General features: G+C 51.2%; 1 protein-coding gene across 4 annotated transcripts in view; it reads right to left on the reverse strand.

The window, feature by feature from the left end:
• Nucleotides 1-15,037, reverse strand: part of GDPD4 (glycerophosphodiester phosphodiesterase domain containing 4) — a 36,942-nt gene extending 21,905 nt beyond the window's left edge. For 3 of the 4 annotated variants that reach the window (XR_008972070.1, XM_057408557.1, XM_057408555.1), the window contains exons 1-3: nucleotides 14,778-15,037; nucleotides 1,152-1,360; nucleotides 433-536 (exon numbers count right to left, since the gene is read on the reverse strand). Coding sequence is in view for 3 of the 4 variants with exons in the window: in XM_057408557.1 (XP_057264540.1) it covers nucleotides 433-536; nucleotides 1,152-1,334 (287 nt within the window). In the remaining variant the exon portion in view is untranslated. Of the gene's footprint in view, nucleotides 1-432; nucleotides 537-1,151; nucleotides 1,361-1,500; nucleotides 1,588-14,777 lie in introns of those variants that run through there. The other variant, XM_057408556.1, reaches the window with a different exon arrangement.
• Nucleotides 15,038-24,558: the final 9,521 nt, after the last annotated feature.

Consider the following 24,558-nt stretch of genomic DNA (forward strand, 5'->3'; position numbering starts at 1 on the left):
GTACTGTAGAAGGAGAGGATTTGCATAAATCACTGCTGGTGATTCCTTACTTTTGAGCCTGGGAACACACAATTCTCTTTCTGTAGATAGCTGGCTCAATGCCTCTGATGCCAACCACTACATATCCTCAGAGGAAAGAGCAGGAGGGGAAAAGACTCGGAGAAGGAAAGGAAAGAGGTATTTAATCCACTCACAATTTCCGTGATGATGAGTCTCTCCTTTCTCCCAAATCCCCACTTAGAGCCAAGCAAAAGGCAGAGCCTCAGCACCTCTGAAGTCATTGACCACTCAATGTGGATGCTGTAACCAAGAGCTTAAGGAGCCAAATCTTTGGCTCATGGCTGAAGCTGCTGGGGAGGCTGCCCGTCGCTTCCCAGCCACCCAAGAGACCTGCCCAAGGGGTGAGAGAGAGGAGAACAAGGTGGTACTCACCAGTCAAAGTTATTGTAGTCGTTTTTCGCTTCCCCACACATGTACAGAAAGACCAGAGAGAAAAAGAAAGCTCCAACAAGCAATGGGAAAAACATGCGTTCCCGCTGGAGAGGGAGAGGAAGGACAAGTGGTCAGAGCCTTGCCTGCCCCGAAGCAATCAGAACATGTTGTAGATACTGATAGGGTGCTCTTAAAACACGTGGGTTGGTGTTGGATGTCCTCAAGCAGATACGGAGAGGAATTCCCTCCCTGTCCCTTGCGACCGGGGGAATGTCCTCAAAAGCATACTGTGCACTATTTACTTTCAGGGGAAGCAGATCTAATGCCTTCACAAAGGAACAGGGGTTTAAGCACCTCACATGGGAGGGAATTGCACCATGCAGCAGCCCTCTTTGCAATTCTTACTGCACACCCATCCTAAATATTATGTGTTTCATTTGATCCTATGGCTTTGAGATGTTGGGAGGGTTTGGTCCTTTCCTTTCTTACAGCTCTGTGGTGGCACAGAGAAACTGAGCTTGCCACAGAAACACAATACATAGAATCATAGAATGATCCAAGCACTTAGAGCAGAATCTAACATCTAGCACCCAACAGGTCTCATTGGGCTCCAAACGATGCTGGACAGGGATGCCTTTGGCCCACAACATCAAGCACTTGTCGGCTTGGCTTGGCCTGTCCCTAACACAGAAATCTGTGCTGGTTTTGAGCTAATTTACCCTCTTGCAGCAGCATTGCCCAGGCTCAGCCCTGCTGCGCTGGTACCGCTTCCACTGGCAGCTGTAGAAACCAGCCAGGCAGGAGACGAAGGGCTGATGCTCATAGCGCTGCAGCAAGCGCTGGCGAACCACCTTCAGCTTCCCAAACTTGAGCTTCTTCAAGCTGCTGGAACCGGTCTCCATCTGAGCAGCTTTATCTCATCTTCCTCCTGGAACAAGACCACGGCGTTACGGGGATAACCCTCCTTTCATCAGCTTCTGTATCAGCAAACAAGGAGGAAGTTTCCTCAAGAGGATGCTGAGACCAGCAGGAAAAGGTGCTGGGGAATCTCCCCCTAACTTCACAGACCTGAGATGTCTAAGCAAAGAGCATGGGCTTTCCAAGTCCCCTCAGCAGTCTGTGCTGCTCCTGGTAGTAACTTAGGTGCTCTGAACCATAGAATCCTAGAACCATAGAATGTTTGGGATGGAAGGGACCTTAGAGATCATCTAGTTCCATTCCCACTGCCATGGGCAGGGACACCTCTGCCTCCTTTTGACCCAGAGAGCTCTGGGTAACGAAATCACTAACTTAAGCACTCCATGCAAATTCTCAACTAATGGTAGATGAGCCTGAGCCTAGGCATAGCCATAAGAATCAATTCAACGTCACTGTGACCTGTCTACAACCTGCTATCAGTTTAACTAGCTTGTGTAGGAAAGGGACTAAAACCTTCCAGGTACACAGCTCTTATCCTGGCAAAACTACACCACTGCATGGTCTGATCCCTTCAGAACAGTTTCCTGACTGGAATAGCTTTATGTGGCACGGGTTTTCAGGGGTAGAAAGAGAAGCAGTAAAGATGCACACAAACAGGATCTGCACACAAACAGGGTCTCTTCATAATGAAGCATTTAAAGGAATAACCTGGTGGTAAACTGCAACCAATGTAGTTAACAGTGAAGCAAACAGCACAGGGGTTTGTGCTATCAAGGAGGCCTTTGCCCAGCAGGGCACTACAAATACTGCAAGGACAGATTTAGAAGCAAAAAGCCCTGTGTGTCCAAGAAGCACCATTATCCAGCACTCTAATACAGAGATAACCAGAGATGTTTTCTGTTGCATTATAAAGTATCCTTGAGTCCATACCAACCACAACATGATTTAGTGTTAAGGTGTCCCTGCCCATGCCAACTGGATGATCTTAAGGTCCTTTCCAACCCAAACCATTCTATGATTCTATATTCAAACCCAAGCCTGTTTGCTGCCAAGTCCCAGCTTAAGACCCCCGGTTTCCCTGATTTATCTGATAACAGTCGTTTAAGGACAAGACTGAACTGTTTGCTGCACTATATGCATGGATGAAAGGCACACATAAATAATTTGTAAGTCAGAGACCAGTGTATCTTTAAATGGGTAAATCCTTGCTCATTGATGCTTCCAAAAATCCCAGCTCAGTTTGCAGAAAGCACAAGCAAAACAGAGCCGTAAGGAGCAAGTTAAAACTGAAATGATGCATCCCTAAAGCCCTTCCCAAATGTCCCAGCCTGCTGGCAGCTGGAGTGCAAGGATAAAGGATGGAAGTGAGACAAAAGGGGGTTCAGTTTAGACCACTATGAATTAAGCAGCGCCCAAGTGCGCCATGCCCCGAATGCCTTCCTGAGACAGACGTGTCTCCCCATCCAGCAAAGTCACAGGGAGTCGCACCCTCTTGGCTACAGTGGGGTCAAGCCACCCCTAGCAGCTCAGCAGTATCGGATCCTGGCACCAGCAGGTCACCCCATAGTGAAAAATTGATGCCAATCTCATGTGGCAAGGTGCGATCCTGCTCTTGGATTACCCAGGGCACAGATGGGGGACGTGGGCATTATGCCATTGGCAAGTGGTGTACATGACATGTATATATGATCCTGCTGTCCCCGTCAGCTGGCATAAACCCTGCAGTTACCAAGTGACCCCAGCCACCTCTTTTGAACACATTTGAACCTTCAGAGCTCTCACCAAGCCATGCCATGGGGTTGCAGTATTTGTTACCTCTTACAAGGATCCCTAAGCTATGTGTTTAGTTCCCCTATCACAGCACCTTTTGCCCAACCCTCCTCCTTCAGCGACAGGAATTCAGGGCACTGGACCAAACCCAACAGTTTTGCTGGCAAAGGGCCATGAGGTTTGTTACTCACATTCCTGGTGTGATCAATATTTACCTATGAGTACACAGAATTGGACAGGGAAACAGAGATTACAGAGACCTCCAAACACTGTCAGCTCCATCTGGCTGGCTACAGCTGCACATTAAGTGTTAAATCTAAGTGTTATCTATCCTGCAGTGATGGAGATCCCACCAGCCCCAAAGACAGGCTAATCCAGTCCTAACTAGCTTACTGTTAAGAGCTGGGGGGTTTCCCCCCCATGCCTAGTCTCCCATTGTACATCTTAAGCACATTATTTCATGCCCTGCTCATGGTGGATGTAGGGAACAGCTTAAACTTTTCCTCCCTTACATATTTCACATACTTACATTTGGGCATCTCCCCTTAAGCCTTCTCTAGCCTGAACAACCTCACCTTTTGGGGTCTTTCTTTGTCGTTCATGTTTTCCTCTCCCCAGATATCAACAGTCACCTGCTATTTGGGATTTTCCTTGCATTTCCCATGGGGTTTGGCGCACGGTAGCGGCACTAGGATGGGGTGAACAAGCCACAGCCTCTCCAGGCAGACCTGTTCACCCATAGCACAGGCTACTCAATACCTGGAGCATCCAGTGTGTCTCAGGTATCAAACACCATCCTGTCTCATCTTCTGAATGCTTAATTCACCCTGGACTCACTCCCTGCAGCAAGGGAACGGTGTTTTCAGCTTTAAGCATCACAGCATTATGCATCAGGGACAGCTCACCAAATATTTGGGCTACTTCACTCTTCCTAAGAGTGCAGCTCTGCAGGGACCTACAATGCATTTACACTGTGCCGTTGCTGGTATCAGCAAATGCTCCAGTGGCAACTCCAGAAGAAATCCCTCGTGGAGGTGACAAGTCCCATGTGAGAGTAAGGAAGGGAAGACAAAGACAAGGACAGCCAGAAACATCCTTCTCAGCTCAAAATGCACTCAGAGCTCCAAGCACTCCTTTCTCCTCTTCATCTGTGCCTTTCCACACAGGCATCACTCCTTCCCTTTTACCTTCACATCTTCTCCTGGCTTCCTTCCTTCAGGTGCACCTAATTCTGTTTAACTTCATGCAAGCTCCCTCTTTACATCTGAGCCACCCTGCAGGCTCTCCATGAGCCTCCATCCCATGGTTTCACCCTTGCTCACAAAGCACTACCCTGCTGCTACAGCTGTGATGGGGCATTCAAAAGCCATAACAACATCCCTACTAGTATCTGAATCTGCAATGCTTCAGACCACATCAAACACTGCAACATTTGAGCTCACAGGCATCTGATCCTAACAGAGGTAATATCCCAACATCTGGACCCAACAACCACCTAAAGGGGTGAACAATACCACAACATATGGAGGATGCAGAGGCCAAAAGCCAGATCTGCGTTAGGATCTGGAGCACTTCAGCCAGTGCCTGGATGTAGCAAGAGACCTGACAGTGCTTGCATCCAGGTCTGAAGCAGTGCTGCTAAGATGCAATGCTTCCTCATCAGGCAAAAGTAAATGGATAGAGGAGGGAAACACAAACATGAACCCATTCACTGGGAAAGCCACGGGAGCAAAGAGCAAGCAGGAAAACACAAATCAGGAGAGCAAAGTTTAGGAGTCCTTGGCAAGTGAGCCATGAAAGCAGTAACGTGTGTATGTTTTTCAGCTCCATAAACCCAAGAGCCCTGAGGTCTTCCCCTTGCAGAGACTTTGCTTGCTCGCAGATAAGAGTCCCTGTAATCACAGGCACTTGCACAGGGCTGCTCATTTCCAACTGCTTGACAGAGAGTGAGGAAAAGCATGAGAAATAGCCCAGAGGGATGATGGAGGAAAGAGAAGGAGGGAAAAAGCAGGATACATTCAGCCACACAGCCTGAAATCAGAAGGTGCTGCAAGAGGAGCTCGATGGAGAGGCCAGCGTACAAGCAAGGAGCAAACCCCTTGTCTTTCTTGGTGCTTTAGAGCTGGGGCATTCACCCTTCAGGGCTTAAACAGGAACAGCAGCCAGATTTGGCATTGTCCTATAGCTTTTTCCTTGGGGTTTTGAGGTATTTCTTTCCTTTCCCCTGCATCTACTCAGCTTTCTCCAACACAGCATCCTACAATGTATGGGCAGTTGGGTGCAGGGACCATTCCAGGTGTTGCAAACACCCTTCACAGTGTTCACTGCAAGAAGAGAGTTGGAAAAACCATTACATGGGTACCAGAAGACATAGAATCATAGAATAGTTTTGGTTGGAAAGGACCTTAAGATCATCCAGTTCCAACCCCCCTGCCATGGGCAGGGACACCTCTTACCAAACCATGGCACCCAAGGCTCTGTCCAACCTGGTCTTGAACACTGCCAGGGATGGAGCATTCACAACGTCCCTGGGCAACCCATTCCAGTGCCTCAGCACCCTCACAGTAAAGAACTTCTGCCTTATATCCAATCTAAACTCCCCCTGTTTCAGTTTGAACCCATCACCCCTTGTCCTATCACTCCAGTCCCTGATGAAGAGTCCCTCCCCAGCATCCCTATAGGCCCCCTTCAGACACTGGAAGTTGCTCTGAGGTCTCCATGCAGCTTCTCTTCTCCAGGCTGAACAGCCCCAACGTTCGTGAGGGATGTGGAGATGGTCATTCCTCAGTACCTGAGCATGGGCAGCTTGCCCTGAGCACCTTGATGGTGTGGGAAGGCAACAGATGGGAGTGATGTCCACTTTGCCCATAGAGCCATTTCCAAGGGATCTGGAGAGAAAGCAGTGCTTGGTGGAAGCGGTACCTTGAGCCCGAGTTGAGCCTCTCCAGCACCTGCAGCTCTCTTGCATGGACATCACTGGTGCCATCCCACCTCTTTGTGAGGCATCATTTCCTGCCCTTCCACCTTGGAGTCTTCCACAGCATCACACCAGGAGATGTAAAGGAGCAGAATCAATCTCTTGGCAAGCTGCTGGTTGATCACCATCACCACGAGCTGCACGCAGATCTTGCCACTGACCAGAAAAGCTCAACAAAGAGCATCCCTTAACCCTGCATTTCCACTCTATAGAGCCTGCCTGAAGCTCTGGATCACAGCCTTGGACCTCTTATTTCACCATCACCTGCCTCCAGTTTCTTTCAGGGAACTAATGAGGTTTAACACAGGAAAAGAAGCAGGATCAAATGAAATAAAGCTGGTCATAATCCCCCTATGAGAGGGAATATGTATAATTTCCTTTCCCTGGCAGCCCATAATTACAATTTATCACTAAGACATTCAACAGTTTCCTTGATAAGCCCTAATTATACCTTACTCGTGTGTGGGATCCCAGGGTGTATGTGCAGCCTGGGACAAACACGTGCAAAGGATGTCTCATGAATTGATTGGCTTTAAGGTGGAAGAACACAGCCTTTAGTACAAAGAATAAATGGGTTTTGATGCAGGAAACAAGGAATGAATGTGGAAGTAGAAGGGTTTAACAAGGAATAACTGCTCCTATGGCTGCAGGGACTACATTTCTCCGTTTCATTTGATGTAGTACACCTCCAACATGCAATGGCTGTGGTTTCCAGAGCTATGGAGAGGTTTAAACCAAGGTTAATGGCCTGTGTTTTGTTATATGCCACCACACGTTGAACAGACCAAATAATCAAGCCCATTTCAAACAAATTAATACAAATACAGCCCAAATTCTGCATCTATTAGGGTTGCAGAGAGTCTTATCCCCATCACAGAGGACTCTGCTCTGGTGACCTGGTGTCTAAAGGTAAGACATGAGGCCAAACCTGGATCTCCATGGTCCCAAGGATGCTCCAGTTACAAGGAAAGGAAAGGTTACCCATATCCGACCCAAGGTGTCCTCCTAGCCCCAGTCAGTAACGACGATTCTCAGCTTTATAGATGGAAATGGAGTAGATTCTGGCTGTGGATAGCAAAGCAATCCCAACCTCTGCCATCAAATGCTGACCCGAACACAGCAGGTTTTTGTACTTCCATGTCTGTTTTCCATGTTTTCCTCCTCACTAAAATGTGGAGAGGGCCCAGTTTGGCCATAAAAGAGCCTTAAAAACTCTGGCATATCAGAATTCTCATTTAAAAAGAAGATACCCACCTATATGAAGTGGCCCAGATGATGTGTTTTCAAGTCTTGCTTTCCCTGGGTGTATTCATGTGGCTCCAGGGGTGAGAAAGCTCCGATCAAAGTGTTCTTGGGTGCATGGGCACTTTCCCAGCATCATGAAAATAGGCACAACGCAAAGGTAGCTTTGGTCCTGTTGGTGCCAGGACCATCAGCAGGGTCTTCCCTCTGGTTTTGATCCTGAGCTCCTCCATATAGCTGATATATAACCCCTAAGCTTGGCTTGTAACCCTCCTTAGCTCAGTCTTGGATTCCTCCTGCTATAAGGACAACCAGCCCTTTGGGGAAGCTGGCATCCTTCCTCTGGGCACTATCAAGGCAGAAATTAGCCCCAAAAGGATCAAGAACAGCATCTTTCCAACTGTGAGCACCCACCACCCATGCAGATGTTGGTCCCAGCAGGCAGCAGTGAGATGTCCATGTCTAGGTGTCATTTTGCCCATCCAAAGAGGGAATCAGGAGCATCAATGAGCTTATACCCCAGGTCAAGCCTGAAAATAGAGACTCAGCATGACTAATTTGGGGTGAAATGATGTTCCCTAAACTTCAGCGTGGTCAATGGGAGAAAGGAAGAGTTTTGTCTGCTCGTGGATGCACATCACCTGCACTGATGGGTGCAGCCACGCTCAGCTCAGCCCCATGCAGCACACAGGGCACAGCCCTGGGTGGCCATCGGCTTTCTAAGAAGTCACTCTCCCCTCATTGAAAAGCCACTATGGGGAGGCAAAAAGTGATTCCACATCTCAAAGCCTGTCTGGGGGAAGGGAAAGAGGAGGAATAAATCCCTTTTAGAGGGGAAAAAAAAGGAGCTTAGAAAGGGAAATATTTCTTTGAAGATAAATCCTACTGTGTGCAATCCAGCATGCCCTGGCTCGGGTCCCTCTCTGCTCCTGTGAATGCCTAAGCAGCTCTTTGTGCCCTGCTCTTAAGGGGAGACGAGGAGAATGGGATGTGAGGGACCCTCTGCAGCCCCATAGCCCCACCAAGGGCAACACGCTTCCGCGAGCATCGTGCCCAGGGGAAGACTTTGTCCATCAGCCAAAAGAAGGGAAGAAAAGAGGTTTGTGGATCACATTCGCTGCGCTATTCAACACAAACAAAGGGCAGGGGCACAGCAATGAAGCCCCCAGTGCTGGCTGCGGGTGTTAAAGTTCAATCCTTGGGGCAAAACACCCCTGTAAGGAGGGAGGAAAAGGGAGTAAAGGATGTTTTCAGTGCCAGCAGTTGGAGGTTTCTCTGTTTAGTTATGTACAGTGTCCAAATGCATCAGGGCTGGCTCAGTTTGCATCCCAAGAGTGGGATTCTGCTGCTCCCAAAGGAAAATCCCTTAAAGGTAATTAAACACTAACACTTCCCTACAGAAAACTGTTAAGCCCATTTGAGGGCAAAAGGATTGTTTGACACACAGAATCCATGCTCAAATCCCCTGACCCAACAGCAACGTATGGATGCAGCAGAGCCATCACCCAGAGCCTCAGTTCCCCAACTTCAGGCTGTGCCAACAGTGCAACAAGAGCAGCAGATGAGGACTGCATCCACGTGCTGGTGATCCATGGGGCTGCTTATCAAGGCAGGAAGATCAGTGTAGACAACCCATAGGCAGGACCTTGATGGACCTCCTCAGGGCCCAGGATATCCAGCAGCACCCAGCAGCACTCACATCCCAGCAGCCTGGAGGAAGGGAGTCATTCATCTCATTGCAAAGCTTGGGGTTGGTGTTCCCATCCTCCCTTGGTCTTATTGTAAGAGTGGTTGGACTCGTGTTGCTTGTGTTTGAGGGGTCACCCTGAGCTCCCATTAGAGCCAGTGGAGAGAAATGGGCACGACTCAGCTCATCCAGGGGCTATATAGGCCAGATGAATTGTCCCACAAGTGTCCAGAGTGCCAGGCTGAAGCTGAAATACAAGATGAAGGAGCACCCATCACTCAACCCCAGCAAGCCCAATTCAGCCTTATAACCATTCCAGCTCACCTTCAAGGAACTTCCACATCCTGGGCTTCACAATCTGCCTTGATGTGGGCACCAAAGCCCATGGCTACCTGGAAACCACCCCCATAGAAAAGGTCAGACCAGGCAAACATCAGCTAATGAGATGTGGGAAGTGTTTTCCAGGATTAGGGAAAACCAGGCACCGCCAAGCACACCATAGACCTTGTCCTGCTTAGCTCAGCTCCTCAGTGCTGGAAACTGAACCTGGGTATCTGTGCCTGGCATGAGGGCTCTGTGGTTGCATCTGGCAGGGACAAACATGAACCAGCTCGGTGCCAGGAGCCAGCATGATGCCCAATAGAAACACTCCTGACACCAGCCATCGGGGGCACTTCCAGATGATAACGTTCTCTGGATCTTAGTTAAACCCCTTCTCACCTATAGGTTGTGTTTCACCTCCTTCCATCCCACTGGGTACCTCTTTCCAAACAGGGGGTTTGGCCACTTGCCTCTCGTCCCTTTCTCCACAGGGAACAGAGGTGATCAGGGATGCTCGCTGTCACTCAGCCAGCAGCATGGACAGGACAAGGCCACCACGGCCAGGGGGGTGTTTCCCCCTTGGCTGTGGGTCTATCCCTGCTGCTGTACAAAGGGCAGCCACAGAAGGTCTCTACATGGAGTTACATGAAGCAGTTAGTGCGACCACAGATGGTCACCTGGGTAGGACCCCATGAAAGACACCAAAGGACTTATTGAGGGCAAGACTTCCCAACCCCGTAGTGCATCATTCTCACAGAAGGACCAATATCAACCCCAAAACCAGGATTCGTCATGGATTGCAGAGGAATGTGGGACAGGTTTAACTTGGTAGCAGGTTGCAAACCAGGAAGGGAAGTAAGAAGCCACAGTGGTAAAGCACAAAGATGGATAATCTGAGAGATGGAGAAGGCAAAAGGGTTGGTGTGACTCATAGAACCCCAGACCGGTTTAGGTTGGAAGGGACTTTAAGATCATCCAGTTCCAACCCCTGCAACAGGCAGGGGCACTTTCCACTAGAGCAGCTTGCTCCAAGCCCCTGTGTCCAACCTGGCCTTGAACACTGCCAGGGATGGGGCAGCCACAGCTTCTCTGGGCACCCTGTGCCAGCGCCTCAGCACCCTCACAGGGAAGAGCTTCTGCCTTATATCTAACCTGAACTTCCCCTGTTTCAGTTTGAACCCATCACCCCTTGTCCTATCACTACAGTCCCTAATGAAGAGTCCCTCTCCAGCATCCCTGTAGCCCCCTTCAGACACTGGAAGCTGCTCTGAGGTCTCCACGCAGCTTCTCTTCTCCAGGCTCAACAGCCCCAACTTTCTCAGCCTGGCTCCATACAGGAGCTGCTCCAGCCCCTGAGCATCCTCGTGGCCTCCTCTGGACTCCCTCCAACAATTCACTTGCATTTCTTGCAAGAACCAGGTTTCCCTCAACCAAAAGAGCTTTGCAGGGAAAAAGAACACTTAAGAGAGGAACCACCATGACCCCACAGAAGCCCTCTGACTGCTGTGAGGAGCATGAATCGATCAAAGCAATCACAGAGCAAAGGTTAACCTGCAGCAAGTACATCTTCAGAAGTAAGAAGTCCTTTAAGAAGCGATTCCTTTCCCCACTTTTCCCCCTTTTCTGAAGTTCCTTTATTTCTCTGACCCTGGAGCCCTTCCAAAACCAGCTCAGTGATTAAGAGCTGCTGCCGAAAGGATGGGACTGAACCAGTGGCAGCAGCCAGGACCACGGGAGCAGAGAGGACCTCACCTGTGCTTGTCACAGAGGCTCTCAGGCATTGAAAACCTTCCAGGGGCTTCCAGCCCAATTAGAGCAGATGGAGGCTGGAGAAACAAGGGATTGCTCACAGTCACGCTGGAGAACAGAGGAAATGAAGTGGGAGAGCAAGGAAGGGACCGGCTCCAAAGCATTTCTGCACAAGCAGTGAGGCTCCAGCAGCGTGCAGGCACACGGCGATGCTTCAGCCTGCTCCCGTGCTGTGCCCTGCTTGTAGATACGTCCTGCTTTCATTTTGCATCCAAGTGGAATCGGCATCAAAAGTGCCCCCATGGGCAGCAGCCACAACCTCATTCACACGTGGGCACATTCTACCTACCAAATGCTGCCCTATCTATCTCCCTGCCTGCTGCTATTATAGAGTATCACTATCATAGAACCATAGAATCACAGAATCATAGAATCATGGAATAGTTAGGGTTGGAAAGGACCTTAAGACCATGTAGTTCCATGGTTAATTTCTTGCTCTTGTCACCTAAAGAAAAGAGCTTTCACACTAGGGCAGCCCCAGGAGCCTTCCCTTAGCACCAGACCTGCACTGAATGACTCCCAGGACAGGGTTTCTCATCTCTGCCTTGCTACAGCTACACAGGCACTACAGCAGCCCAACCAGCAGAAAGCACGTGGGCCAGGAGCATGGAGAGGCCATCCTGACCCTGAGAGCAGGTCCTCATCACGCTTCACACAGCATCTTCCCTGGGGACAGCACAAAGGCAAGGCAAATGGCAGGAGAACAGGACAGTCCGAGCCCAGGACGTGAGCATGTTCAGTCTGTTCAACCCCCTGAAGCACCCACTTACTCATTGTTCCAGCGTCCAGTTATGTGTTGTTCCAGTAGTTAAAGGGTGTCTACAAAGAAGATGGAGACTCTCTCTTAACAGAGTCACAAGGGAAAGACGAGGGGTGATGGGCACAAGTTACTCCTGGGGAGATTCCAGTTGGGCACAAGAAGAGATTTTCCACACTGGGAGCAATCAACCATTGGAATGATCTCCCCAAGGAAGTGGTGACTCCCCAGTGCTGGACACTGTTAAGGATGGGCTGGACAGGGTGCTGGGACATCATGCCTAGGTCATGCTTTGCCAAGAAAGGTTGGAGCAGATGATCCTTGAGGTCTTTCTAACCTGGAATTCTGTGGTTCTGTGGCTCTATCTATCACTGTTTCTTCTTCCCTGCTTTTATAAATGCACCAGATGCCAACATCCTGTGTACGAAGAGAGTCACAGGCGACACGAGCCAAGGCCACCCTCCATTTACTGGGACCTTATAAAACACCAGCCCCTCAGCCACCACCAATCAGCCAGCCATGGGTCCTCCTTGAACCCTGCTGTGACAGCAGTGCCCAGCACATGAAGAACAGGATGAGCACAAGATGCTGAAGAGACGAGCACCTTCAGGCAGGCTGCTTGGCTCTCACACAAGGTGCCCACAGCTGGAACAGATGTTGTGACGTGGAGCCAAGCTTGTGCTGCCCTCAGGGCTCATCCTGTTAGGAAGGCATGGTCCAGGGTGCACCACAGGTCCTGTCTGCAAGCTGTTCTACCCACACTGGCTTCCCTTCCTTTACTTCCAGTAAGATCTGGAGCCCAGAATTCCCAACTTCTTATCCCATCTGCCCTTCTGAAAGGTACCCCAAGACCCCCATTTATCACACAGCACATTGATGTTCTATAAGCCAAACCATAGGTGGTCACTCCAAGACCAGGTGCAGACCTCCTTTCAATGATCCCAAGACCGAGGTCTGGACTGAAGCCAGGCTTATTGCTGCACACACACAGAGCATTCCAGTCTGTAGGAATCAATCACTGCAAAGCTGTCCCGCACTCAAAGCCACTGAGCTGGGACTTTGCCACGGGGCAGGATGCGCTTCAGGCTGCGAGGAGGCAGGAGCACACGTGTCTCAGCTGATGGGCACTTCTGAAGCCATTGATTGCACACAACAAGAAGTGTTTGCCTGAAGGAGGGCTTCTGGGCTCTCACATGGCAAGGAAACGAGGAGCACCTCATCACGATGGGACTTCATCACGCTAAGCAGGACTCTAGGCTTGCGACTTGTAACAGGGGCACTTTGTGAGCTGCAGGTAGGCTCGCCCCAAGCTGCGACCACCAAACTCAACAGAACTGCGTTTTCCTCACCAGAAACAAATACAAAGCTCAAAAGACACCATTCAGTCACCTCCTCAGTCCAGTAAGTCCAATAATGCCAGCTGTGGCATAAGAAAGTCACAGGACTGGTCATGAAACCCAGCCTTGCATTTCCCTGCAAAGACTTTGAATTGCCCTGGAAATCTTACCCAACTTCTAATCATTTCCATAGCAAAGTTGGAAAGGAAGCGACAGCTTTGGCTCCCTTCACATGCAGAACACTTTTATTAATTAAAATCCAGCTGGTCCCATGATATTTTATGCTTCTTTTTAACTATTATTTCCCTAAATGCAGCTGAAAAGCTTTGAGCAGCTTTAGGAAGTTCTTTCCGTTCTCTCTTGCCCTTCCACTCGGTCTTGTGTGCTGGAGGATGAGTCCTGGGAGATGCTATAGAGAGATCAGGGTTCCCAATGAGAGGGTATAAGTGAAGAGGAGGTGCTGTGCACCACGGGCTGGACTTCCAGCTCATCCAGGTTAGCACAATCCAACCCAAAGCTGGCCTCATGCTGCTCCCCACGTTCACATAAGCTGAGTGTCTGACCCTGAATTAAAACTCAGCCTTTCCTAAGAGTGAAAATTCCCCCATTCCAATGCTATATTATGGTTATTCCTATAAATAATGTGGAATTTGGACAACAGCAACAGACCAAAGTGGGGGCTTAATCCTGCTTTCATCTACAACAGGGTCTAGTGTGAGGTGTCCCTGCCCATGGCAGGGGTTGGAACTGGATGATCTTAAGGTCCTTTCCATCCAAAACCATTCTATGATCAGGGAACCAATCCACTCCCCAATCACCCATCAGGACCCCCAGGGTGATGTGCAGCACCAGGACACACGCTGGACCAGAGGGCTGCTTCCAGCCTTCCCAACCAGGTCCTGCTTATTTACAGCTGCTCCCAGATGTTGCCCTTCCCTGGGTTATTTGTTCCCGAGCCGCCTTCCCCGTTCACACGCCAGGCATGCTTGGGGGAAGAAAGAGAGAGGCTCCTTTCTCCCTTTTACTATGGAAACAGCCCTTTATTCCAAGTATTGCAAATGCTCAGCTGCCGTTTCCCTCCCACCATCGCCCCGGCTACGAAGACCCCACAACCATCACATCTCATCCCAGCTCCTCTTTGTCCCCTCAACAAGTCAATGCCAACTGATCCGATGAAGACCCCATGAGTGAATCAGACTGCTGAGCACATTCTCCTTCCCCCCCCAAAAAAACCACCAGAAACTTCCCTCATTCCCAAATCACCCCCTTTTTGTTACCACTTCTCCCCATTCTCCGGCCCTTTGGGCTTTGTTTCATGCTGTTTCCCCTAGGCAGGATCCGGGTCACTCGTCCGCTGTCGCATCCCAACCAACACGCTCAAAAGTCCAAAGGAAAAATAGGAAAAGGCAAAGAAATCCCTCCCCTTTCGTGCTAACTTTTAGGGCAGGCAGGGAAGAGGAGGCAGAGGTGCTTTCCACCACACAGGAGCATCCTTAGGAGTTAAGAAAGGGGAAGGAAGTCACTTACCTTGTGAGGACGCACATGCAGGGGTTATCTCCTCTGTCTGCTGCACTTGGGCTGCTGTGTCCTCTGACTGTGACACTCCAGGACCCGAATGGTGTCACTGCTGTGTGACACTCACTATTAGAAAGGCTGCTGGAGCCGTCCCTCCCACAGTAGGAGGGGCCAAACGGGCTTAATAAACCCAGTCCCCAAGGCTGGAAATACCCAAATCCCATCATGGGATGCAGGCAGCTGCTCCGGATGCTGAGTGAACCTGGGTTTGCTCCATCCCTCACCCATTCAGAGCAGAGGAGGCTGTATTCAGATCCTGGGCAGGATTAGGTGTCCAAAGGATGGGACACACGGGAATATCACAAAGATTTAGGCAAGATGTTGCTGACTCTCAGAATTGAAACTCTTAAACCTCCTCCATGGCTGTGATCCGTAGGAATCCCCTCCACCGGACCCCTGAGCAAGCCCTGCTGCAAAACCTGCTTGTATTACTTATCTTTTGCATGGTTTTGAGCTTTAATAGCTAAATCCTATTAGAGGCATAAGTTGCTTTGGAGGGGGAGATGGGGCAGGTCAGTACAACAAAAGCAGTTTGTGCTTTATAATCTCCAATGCTCCCTGGACTTAGAATCGATAGGGTTGGAGAGGACCTTGAGATCATCCAGTTCCAACCCCTTTGAGAGAGGCAAAATCCCACCATAAAGTTTCTAAGGCCAGGAAGGGACATAACAAAGCTCCTCCTGCTCCTCAAAAGCCTTTTGCTGCATGAGAGGCTAAAGGAACGGCCTCTCCAGCTCTCTGAATCACTGCTCTTGTACCAGGCTTTTCATCCCTGCTGTCTCTCCCATTGGGATTTGTCCTGTTGGATGAAAAGGTGGATCCCTCGGAAGCACAATCATCAAACTGCTCTTGCAGACAGAGAGGGGAAGAACAGGGTGGAAATGATGGAGCTGCAGGGGGTTGGCAGCTCACAGTACAAAGGGAAGCTTTAAATGAGAAGATGAGCTACAGAGGTGACAGCCTGGTTCACACTGAAACCCAATGACAATGTGTAAGAGTCCCAGTTTAAAAGCAGTAGTGCCAATCCTTAGAATCCTAAATTTAGGACTTAGCATCCTAATAGCATCATCTCCTTTTGGTATATCAAATGAAGGCAGGAACCACAAGGTATGAAGGTAGAAGCAACTGGTTTTATTGCTGATCCTGTTCCAAGTAACACTCAGCTGGAGTGAAGTCAAGAGGGGGGGTGTGCGTCAGCCTCTAAAAACATGACTTGCTTTAAGGTCTGATTCCTGGACACCCGATAAATAGGGCAGGAAAAGGTGGGACTGGGAAGGCTGACGGCACTGGGGAGGTGCAGGGAGCAGCCACAGCAGCTTTCCCCTTTACCTTGCAGTTTTAACCTCATGAGTTGATGCACTGGATTTTCCTCCTTATATATTGGTGGCTGTGTTGAGCCCGGCTCCATCACGGGGCCATGCCAAGGTCCTGAAGAAGCATGGACCAAAGGGAGCATGGCATGGGGTGGCCCAGGTTTAGGGGGTAGTGGAGAGCATAGAGAGACCCAAAGCTTTGCTTTGCCTTTGAAGCCAGCAGCAAGGCCAGTGCTTCCCAAAGTACCTTCTATAGCGGCTTCACCCCATCCCTCCTGGGCTGCCTTTCTTCCATCCATCCATGGAGTGGATGAGCTCCAAGGGGTAGGTGTGGGACATGGGGACAGGACATCAGCAGCACAACAGAAGCTCCTTGCAATGGAGGTCAAATGGAAGAGGCCATTTCAAACACAGCCAAAGCCCTGCCTCACAACAAGCAAAGAAACCCCACAACTCCCTGTTCTCTGCCCTGAAATAACACCGTGGGTTTCCTTTCTTCTGTCTATAGGGCTGCAAAGCCTCCAGCAGCGAGGTTTGCCCTGCAGACACCTTGCAAAGGACTCACTGAGCAGAGGCTGCTCTGGCTGCAGTATCTTCAGCTCAGAGTTCAGCAGCTTATCTCGCCCCTCTCCCAGTGTCCCCATGTCCCAGTGAGTGTCCTGGCCCTGCTGGCAATGGAGGATCTGCTGGAGCCCTGCCACCAACGAGCCCAGCCTTGGGGTTTATGAGCCCATAAAGAGCATTCCTGCAGGGGACTGGTGCTGAGCAAACCCATCCCAAGGCTATCAGCAGGGCAGCTCAGCCTTGAACCCAGTTGAGTTTTGCCCCTGTTTATGTCAGGAGAAGATAAAAGCAAGGGGAGAATGGCACGAACAGGGAGTGGGGATGGGATCCCTGCCCATGGCCTGCCATGGGATGAGTATCTCATGGGGAAACACACACGTTCACATCCCCCCATCCTGAGTCCTGTCCAAGTTGGCAGCATTTGATGGGCTGGGAAAGCTGGGGCTGTTCAGCCTGGAGAAGAGAAGCTGCGTGGAGACCTCAGAGCAGCTTCCAGTGTCTGAAGGGGGCTACAAGGATGCTGGGGATGGACTCTTCATCAGGGACTGTAGTGATAGGACAAGGGGTAACGGGTTAAAACTGAAACAGGGGAAGTTTAGATTGGATATAAGGCAGAAGTTCTTTCCTGTCAGGGTGGTGAGGCACTGGAATGGGTTGCCCAGGGAAGTTGTGAGTGCTCCATCCCTGGCTGTGTTCAAGGCCAGGTTGGACAGAACCTTGGGTGCCATGGTTTAGTGTGAGGTGTCCCTGGCCATGGCAGGGGGTTGGAACTGGATGATCTTAAGGTCCTTTCCAACCCAAACTATTTTATGATTCTAAGAAGGGGCTGTGCTCCCTTTGGATGTTGCTCCTCCCTGCCAGATGGTTGCTGCTGCGGAGCCTTGAGAGCAGGTGACTCATGGAGGTAGTGATATCCCTGCAAGGTTAACTCCAAACACAGCACTGATTGTGGTGCTGGCACTGCCAGGAATGATAACGGAGGTGAAGGGAGAAGGAGGAGGTGACCCAAACTGATCCAGGCCTTGGATCTCTTAGGGGACTTCAGGGTGCTGGCACAGACCCCATGGCCATGGGTGAGCATCATTTCCCTCTTACAGTGAGAAGAAGCAGAAGCATCAATTGCTGGAAGCACAGAGGATGGGCTTTAGAAAGCTTCAAGCCTCATCATAAAGGAGCAGAAAAGCCTCCAGACCCACAACATCCAGCATGTCCAAGTATAAAGATGAAGCCAACTTCATACCGGGCCCCACAGGATGAGGTTGCAAGGTGTGTGCTTGTCTTTCCCCATCTCCCAGCCTGAACCCTTTAGCACACAGCTTTGAAACATCAAAAACGAGGGAAAGCATCATTCCCCAACAAGTGCTGGTGTGGGGAAACAGGGTGAAGAGAGGCACCATGCAAATGGGGAGCAGCAGGTCTGCAGGATGCTGGTGAGCCTCCAGTGAAGCCAGGGCCTCATCCTGCTCCTGCACCCTGGGATAGCTCCTTCACCATCACTTCCAAGGCTGCTTGGCTTGATCAGAGTTATTTTAAGCCCACTTTTGCCCCCAAGAAACACTGCTGTCCCTTCCCGAGTGACTCATGGTGCGAAGCCCATTGAGATGTGCCAAGGACCAGCACTTTCTGCTGGGGTTCACATCCCACCAGGTACAAAACTGACCCCAAGCATCAGAATATGAGCTCAAAACATCAACCCAGGCAGGGAAACTGCCAGGCAATCCCCACTGGGTCCTGTGGCTCAGAGAAGAGCTCTGAGCATCACTTTGGAGAGAGCTGCATCCCTCGGGCAGGCAGGGAGGGGGGACCAGATGGGTTCATCCCACGGCCTGACCATGGGGAACCAGCACAACACCAAGCTGTGCTGTGTGGATGAAGAGCTTCCACACCACGCTTCAAAGCAGCAGCAACAAACTCTGTGCCTCTTTGCACCCATTGCTGCAGCAGCTCTGCTGCCTGTTCTCCACGGCAGGGCTGGGTGCTGCGGGCGCCATGGACCAGTTGATAACAGCGCTGTACATAGGGAGAGAGATGTATCTCACCCTTCTTCCACATTTCACGGCCATCTGCCATGGTTTAAGCAAGCAGGGTATGCTTCTCCTTAGGGAATCCCCATTCCTGCAGCCATGAGCTTGGAGGATGAAAAGGAGTGGGGCTGGGGGAGCAGCTTGCCCCACATCTCCCTGCACCCCCCTCTGCCAGTGCAGCCCCAAGGAGAAGCCTTGGTCAGAAACCAGAGGCTGTTCCCTGCCCACGGCAGGGGGATGGAACTGGATGAGCCTTAAGGTCACTTCCAACCCAAACCGTTCCATGGGTCCTGGGTCACCTCCCCATTGCTGCGGTGAGGGCGGTCCAGCCTTCAGTCAGCATCGCACAGCCCAGCGCGCATCCCGGGTCACAGCCACCCCCTCACCGCTGCCTGCCCGCGGCGCGCATCCGCCTCGAGAAACACGGGAAGGTTCCTTCGGGCGCTGCCCACGGACACCGAGCGGAGCAAGGGGGAAGCGATCCCGCGGGCAGCTCCCGGGAGAGGGCACTGCAGGGCCAGGAATGGGGAAGGAGCTGCGGGAGAGCCCCGGCGGTGCCCTGCTGGGGAGACCGGATGGAGCAGCCTGAGGAGGACTTGGGGTGTTGGGTGAGGAGAAGCTCCCCATGACCCGGCTTCAGTGTGTGCTTGAGCCCAGAACACCCCCGTGTGCTGGGCTGCACCCCCAGAGTGTGAGCAGCAGCTCAGGGAGGGGATCCTGACCCTCTGCTGAGTGAAGGGGAGACCCCCCCGCAGTCCTGATCCAGCTCTGGGGCAGCAGCACAAGAGGGACGTGGAGCTGTTGGAGTGAGCCCAGAGGAGGCCATGGAGATGCTGCGAGGGCTGGAGCAGCTCTGCTCTGGAGCCAGGCTGAGAGAGCTGGGCTGGGTGAGCCTGGAGAAGAGAAGGCTCCTGAAGGGGAGACCTGAGAGCAGCTCCAGGGCCTGAAGGGGCTGCAGGAAACCTGGAGAGGGGCTTGGGACAAGGGCCTGTAGGGACAGGCCAAGGGGAATGGCTTGAACCTGCCCGAGGGGAGACTGAGCTGAGCTCTTAGGCAGAAGCTCTTCCCTGTGAGGGTGCTGAGGCGCTGGCACAGGGTGCCCAGAGAAGCTGTGGCTGCCCCATCCCTGGCAGTGTTCAAGGCCAGGTTGGACACAGGGGCTTGGAGCAAGCTGCTCTAGTGGAAGGTGTCCCTGCCCGTGGCAGGGGCTGGAACTGGATGAGCTTTAAGGTCCCTTCCAACACAAACCAGTCTGGATTCTATGACCCATTGCACTGACCAGCAATTGCTTCTGTTACTGTTAATTCCCCCATCCTCCCAAATAAATTAATGCCCTGCTGTTACACACAGACCAGTCCTGTTCCCACCAGGATTTATCTGCCGGGTCTGGCTCAGACTTGCAGCTCTGTGCTCCCCAAAGCTTGCCCCTGTCTTTCCAGCCCTCTTGCCCTCTGTAGATCAGCTGCTCTAACACAAGGCATCCCCTCTCCTGCAAACCAGGAGCTAAGGGGCCAAGGCACCACATGTAGGGATGAACGATCTGGGGTGGGTACCACAGAAAAAGCAGGAATTGCACCCCTAGCCTCAGGACATCCCTTTGGGATCACCACACGGGGGTTCCCTCCTGTGCAGATGGAAGATAATAAGGTTACATTGGGAATAAAAACCAGGGCTTGGATGTGTTTTAGAGCCAGGGCATCTTGACCAGGAGCACTGCAGGTGCTCATCTCCTTTGCCATGGCTCTGCTGACACATGGAAAGACCAGGTGCAGATGCTGCAAGGCAAGAGGGAAGGAGCTGCTCATCACCCGTGTCCAGTTTGCTTCCTCCACTTCAGGTACCCACAAAACGTGGCCTCTCTCTTCAGCTCCTTGGCACGTCAGGGCCACCTCCTCCATTCCAGCTCCCACCTTCCCTTGTCAGTGAACCTCCTGGATCAGCTCCAGCTCTCCCCATGGGCTGTGACTCAAAGCTGCTCCAGTGCCCACTTCCAGCACCTTTTTCTTTCCTGGGCTCCTTTCTTACCTCCTCCTCCATGGAACTGCTGTACTGACAAAGATGCATTGAGAATGATGCCCTGAATACCCTCAGCAACCCTGTAATCAAAGCTCTAACCTTTGCTTCATCCCACCCCGGCACACCTTGGACCAACTCCATCTTCTCCTGTAGTTCTTCCCTGCGGGAACAGCTCCATCTTCTTCTGTTGCTTCCACTTCTCTGCAGCATCCACCTTGGCAGCAAGTTTCTGCCCCGCTCCCATCTCTGCTGCAGTTCATTTCTGTTGGCTATTCACTGTCAGTGTTGGCATCTGCTTCTCATAAATCCCATCTTTGACATTGTGAGCTGTCATTGGCAACAAACGGGGAGATATAGAGCATTCAGTATCCAGATAGAATCATGGAATAGTTAGGGTTGGAAAGGACCTTAAGATCATCCAGTTCCAACCCCCTGCCATGGGCAGGGACACCTCACACTAAACCATGGCACCCAAGGCTCTCTGCCAGGGATGGAGCATTCACAACTTCCTTGGAATACAACATATGCTTGATCCAGTTGGGCTAACGACCCCAAAATACATCCACAGGCTCTCTGTTACTGCTCAAATGGGAAGCCATTATAAAATAACATGTATATGCTGTTTTATGGTGGGAAGATGGAGAAGCAGGCTTCACCTTGGAGAGTTTTAACACTGAGGATGCTCCCATGCACCGTACAGATGGATGGTGCAAGCTTCAAAGCACTATTAGTCTGGACCAATTGTCCTATCAGCCAAGGGCGGGTGGCTTTCGGGAAGCAAACTCCTCCTTAGAGACCACTGCAATCTATTCTTGCTGCAAACGTGCCCTACTTACACCAGCCTGCAGCGCTCACAGGGACAGATGGCTTTGGATGCTAACAGAGATCTCAGCTGAGAAGCGAGAGCCCTTGACACACCTCCTGCATCTGAGCAGGCAAGTTCTGGCAGGCTTTCAAACCAGACCCATGAACAGGGCCATCGGGTCACACAAATCACTGCCCTGACCCCAGCTGCTTGGTGAAACAGAGGCTTTGTGGCCCTGTGGGGTTTCCCCCCCTCCCCAAAGCCTCTTCTCAAGCCCAAAGCAGAGCGGTTTTAAGTCAAGTGTCTCCATGGAAACCTCCCTGTTGGAGGAAACTGTGCTCCCCTTTTGTTTCAAAGGGGGCTGCAGTTGGGTAGGAGCATAAAGCCTGCAGCGACTACTCAGATTTATGTCCCTTAAAAACACACCCGTTCTATTAAGAGGTTTTAGGGATGCTAAAGCTGTGTTATCACTGCTGTGACTAAACCAGGACGTTCTGCTGGCTCTTGCATCCCTGGCCCTGGCTCGTTGCTCCCAGCATCACAACCTGTCCTCATCAGGATGCATGGAATCCAAATACCCCTCTCACACACAAACTCTTGGCCATGGTGAACTCCAAATCAGAATCCCAGACTGGTTTGGGTTGGAAGGGACCTTAAAGCTCCTCCAGCTCCAACCCCTGCCACGGGCAGGGACCCCTTCCACTAGAGCAGCTTGCTCCAAGCCCCTGTGTCCAACCTGGCCTTGAACACTGCCAGGGATGGGGCAGCCACAGCTTCTCTGGGCACAGTAAAGAACTCCTTCCTTATCTCCAACCTGAACTTCCCCTGTTTCAGTTTGAACCCATCACCCCTTGTCCTATGACTACAGTCCCTGATGGAAGAGTCCCTCTCCAACCCAAGCCAGGCTGGGATTCTATGATAGGAAGCTGCTGCAAATGGCTATGTGAAAGGTAACACGGGTGCTGATGCTGGACGACGCAGATGAAGGGCGAGCGGAGGGAAAGTCCTTCGGAACAACAAAATAATCCCCAAATCCTAAATTAGGGCAGTTACAAAAATTGTTCAGTGTTTCTGGGAGCATGAATCCATAACGTGTCTGCTCACCTGAAACGAGGTCCAGGCACACTGCAGGAGTCACCTTCTTTTCCTGGGGAGCACAAAAGCCTAGGACAAGATGACCCACCTCTATGGTCACAGTCCTGCAGCTTTCCAGTGGAGGACAAAAGGCTTTTGGCAAAACCCCTCTCAACAGAAACCAGGCAGGGCTGATCCAAAGTGGAAATCAGTGACACAGAAGCACATCATAGGATCAAGGTTGGAAAAGCCCTTTAAGCTCACCCAGTCCAACCGTTCCCCAGCACTGCCAAGGCCACCACTGCCCCATGGCACTGAGGCCTCGTCTCCACGGGGTGTGAACACTTGCAGGGCCGGTGACTGCAGCCCTGCCCTGGGCAGCCTGTTCCAATGCCTGAGCACCCTCTGGGGCAGGAATTGTTCCTCAGCTCCATCTAAACCTGCCCTGGTGCAGCTTGAGGCCGGTTCCTCTTGTCCCATCCCTTGTTCCTTGGGAGCAGAGCCCAGCCCCTCCTGGCTCCATCCTCCTCTCAGGCACTTGTAGGCAGCCATCAGGTCCCCCTGAGCCTTCTCTTCTCCACACTGAACCCCCCAGCTCCCTCAGCCCTTCCCCATCACACTTGGGCTGTGATCACGAAACTAAGAGGAATGAACAGTCAGTTGTGCCGATTCCTTCCCGTTATGCAATAGAGAACCCACAAGAGCACTGGAAGCCCATACAAATCACCTGCTCTGCTTTCTTCGGGGTGACTTAGCAGAGATCTTGCTGTGGAAAAACAAGCTCCTGTGTGTGCTCAGATGTAGGGTGCATCTGCATTAAGCTTCTCATCTCCATGGAATGCAGGGGATGGAGTGGGGAATGAAGTTAGAGGGAAGGCAGAGACATTAAACACATTGTGGTCCTGTGCTGTCCAAAAAGTCAACTGGCAAATCCGTTAAGAGCAGAGCTCTATGAGGTGTTAGATCAAGTGAGATCTAGCCCCTAATCCCTTTCTTCCCACGTATGCCATCTGGAGTCTTCCAGGCAAAACACAAAGGAAGTCCTTATCCAAGGGGATCATTCATGAAGAGTGGCCTTCCATTCCACAATCCCCACCTAAGCTCCAAGCAGAGCTCATCAGTAGATCAAATCCCTCCCCAGGCTGGCTGTTACTGTTTTGCCCAAGGAATTTATCCTTGGATCCAAGCTCTGCAAGGGGAAACTCTCTGGTATTACACAGAGATGAAATACAGAGGGGGACAAAGAGATGCTGCAGCTTTTGGCAATGGCCTTTAGACCGTGACCACCCTGGAGCACAAAGAACGGGAGAAGGCACCACAGAAGCTATCTCACAAAGTACCTACACCCGGCAGAACTAGTGTGAGCGCACTGGGGAGCAAATAGGAAAACACACCTGAATTAAACCCAGGTACAGGGAGGAACGGGCTGAGGCAGGAAGAGGCCTCAGCAAGCAGCAGGAGTGAGTTTCTGTGCCACACAAGTGCTTTGGAGAGAGATGAGAGGTTGCTCCAGGATCAGTTTATACTCACCCCATTAGTGACCAATGCAGCACAGAGAAAGCACCTCCCCAAAGTGATAACACAGATCCTTTTATCTATGTGTGAAGTTACACACAGATGCATAATACAGAAGATTTCTATGTGTAATGTTACTCCCTTGAGAGCCATTTGCTTTCCCAAAGGACTAGAGGAGAAGGAGTAAGAGGCAACGTTGTATGTGTAAAGTTACACATAGACACGTAATACAGAAGACTTCTCTATGGGTAAAGTTACTCCTTTGAGAGCCACTTGCTCTCCCAAAGGACTACAGGAGAAGGGGTAAGAGGCAAGGTTATACTGCTTCATCCAATGCATTCAAATACCTGGTGACGATGCGAAGAGCATCCAACAGCCCAGCCTGCTGACAGTGACCTCTCCAAACCTCCCTCAGCCCCACA

This window comes from Pezoporus wallicus, unplaced genomic scaffold (genome assembly GCF_028554395.1).
Source record: "Pezoporus wallicus isolate ANWC-B61680 ecotype Strahan unplaced genomic scaffold, APGP_CSIRO_Pwel_v1 contig_7461, whole genome shotgun sequence".
Taxonomy (NCBI): domain Eukaryota; kingdom Metazoa; phylum Chordata; class Aves; order Psittaciformes; family Psittacidae; genus Pezoporus; species Pezoporus wallicus.